Raw genomic sequence first — 1,736 nt, 5'->3', positions numbered from 1 at the left:
TCTGGTGGTACAGTGTCTAAGGCATTTGACTACTAACCAGAAGGTTGGTGGTTCAAACTCACCAGCCACTCTGTGGAAGGAAGATGGGGCAATCTACTTCAGTAAAGATTTATTGCCTTGGAAACCCTATTGGGGTTGCTATGAGTCAGAACTGACTTGATGGCAGTGGATTTGGGGGGTGTGTGTGTGTGTGTGTGTATACCATAGTTTAAAACAACTCCACAAGAATTGATTCTTAGTCTTACTAATAAAATTAAAAAAAAAAAAAAGAGTGAGAGAAACAGATTCTGTCCCTACCTTATCCTTCTTATCCTGCCGTGCATAAGGGAAACATGGGATGACTGCAGTAACCCGGCTGGCTGAAGCAATCTTGCAGGCATTAATCATGATCAAAAGCTCCATGAGATTATCGTTGATTTCTCCACAACCACTCTGAACAATGTAGACATCCTCTCCACGCACACTCTCGCCAATTTCCACACTACATGGGGAAAGGAAGGACAACATACAACAATAGATTTTTAAGCACTATACTATAATTCAAAAGGATCTCTGGTGGCGCAGTGCCTAAGGCATTTGACTTCTAACCAGAAAGTTGGCAGTTCAAACCCGCCAGCCACTCCATGGAAGGAAGCTGGGGCAACATACTTCTGTAAAGATTTATCTCCTTGGAAACCCAACAGGGGTCGCTATAAGTCAGAATCGACTCGATGGCAGTGACTTTGGTTTTGGTTTTATAGCATACTTCTATAAACAGTAAGGTCTAAAAAGCATAGGTTCTCTACCAGTATGCTGTGACTAGGTTATGCCTTCATATCAATCCTGGTGCTCTCAGACTGCAGGAGAGTCCCTGCACCAGAAGCAGCCTCCTCAGTTTAGTCCAGTGTACCATACAAATATTACCATTTTCTATATGTAGCATGACAGGAAGATTGGCTAAGGTCAGTCTAAAGCACTTACAAGTGATTGGACCAAGCTGGGGGCCCTTATCTTGTTTCACGCAGATACATGAATATGAATATGACATGAATGCAAATTTGGTATATTACCTGTTACACAATCCTTACTTGACAAAAAAGTAGAAATATCATACAAGGAATGGATCATTATTATTCCATAATGATGTTCTATTATATGATAGTACCACTCTACCATACTGGCAATTCACTCATCAAATGTTCAGTGTGTACAGGCCAATCACTGTGCTAGTGTTAGGAACACAATAGTGAATAAACAGATGAAGTCCTTGATCTTGTCCTATACTAACTTGTGTGCAGTTGAGCTGATTTGTGATCCACAGAGATCCCACACGACAGAGCAGAACTGCCCCATATGGTTTTCTAGGCTATAATCTTTTCAGAGGCAGATCATCAGGTCTTTTGCTCACAAGCCAATAGGTAGGTCTGAGCTGCCAACTTTCAGTTAGCAGTCAAATGCTTAACCGTTGTGCCACCAGGGCTCTTACACTAACTATAATCTGGACCAAGAAGTAAGTCTTCTTTTAAAAAATTCCTACTCTAAAAATTGTTGCTGTTGTTCGATGCTGTCAAGTCGATTTGACTCACAGCAACCCCATGTAACAGAGCAGAACTGCCCCGTAGGGTTTTCTTGGCTGTAATCTGTAAGCAGATCTGCAGCAAACCTGCTGTATGAATTCGAACTACCAACCTTCCAGTAGCAGCCAAGTGCTTAACCATTGCACCACCAGGTCTCCTTGCTCTAAAAAATAAATGTTT

The 1,736-nt window shown here is 41.8% G+C and overlaps 1 protein-coding gene across 1 annotated transcript in view; it reads right to left on the bottom strand.

Annotated features, from left to right (window-relative positions):
* PRPS1 (phosphoribosyl pyrophosphate synthetase 1) overlaps positions 1-1,736 on the bottom strand; it is a 37,060-nt gene that overhangs the window by 21,320 nt on the left and 14,004 nt on the right. The window contains exon 2 of the mRNA XM_007952413.2: positions 298-481. Coding sequence (XP_007950604.1) covers positions 298-481 — 184 coding nt within the window. The remainder of the gene's footprint in view (positions 1-297; positions 482-1,736) is intronic.

Source organism: Orycteropus afer, unplaced genomic scaffold (genome assembly GCF_000298275.1).
Source record: "Orycteropus afer afer isolate SDZICR_OR568_19922 unplaced genomic scaffold, OryAfe1.0 scaffold00336, whole genome shotgun sequence".
Classification (NCBI taxonomy): domain Eukaryota; kingdom Metazoa; phylum Chordata; class Mammalia; order Tubulidentata; family Orycteropodidae; genus Orycteropus; species Orycteropus afer.
Note: the sequence above shows the minus strand (reverse complement) of the source record. Positions and strands in the feature narration are given on the sequence as shown.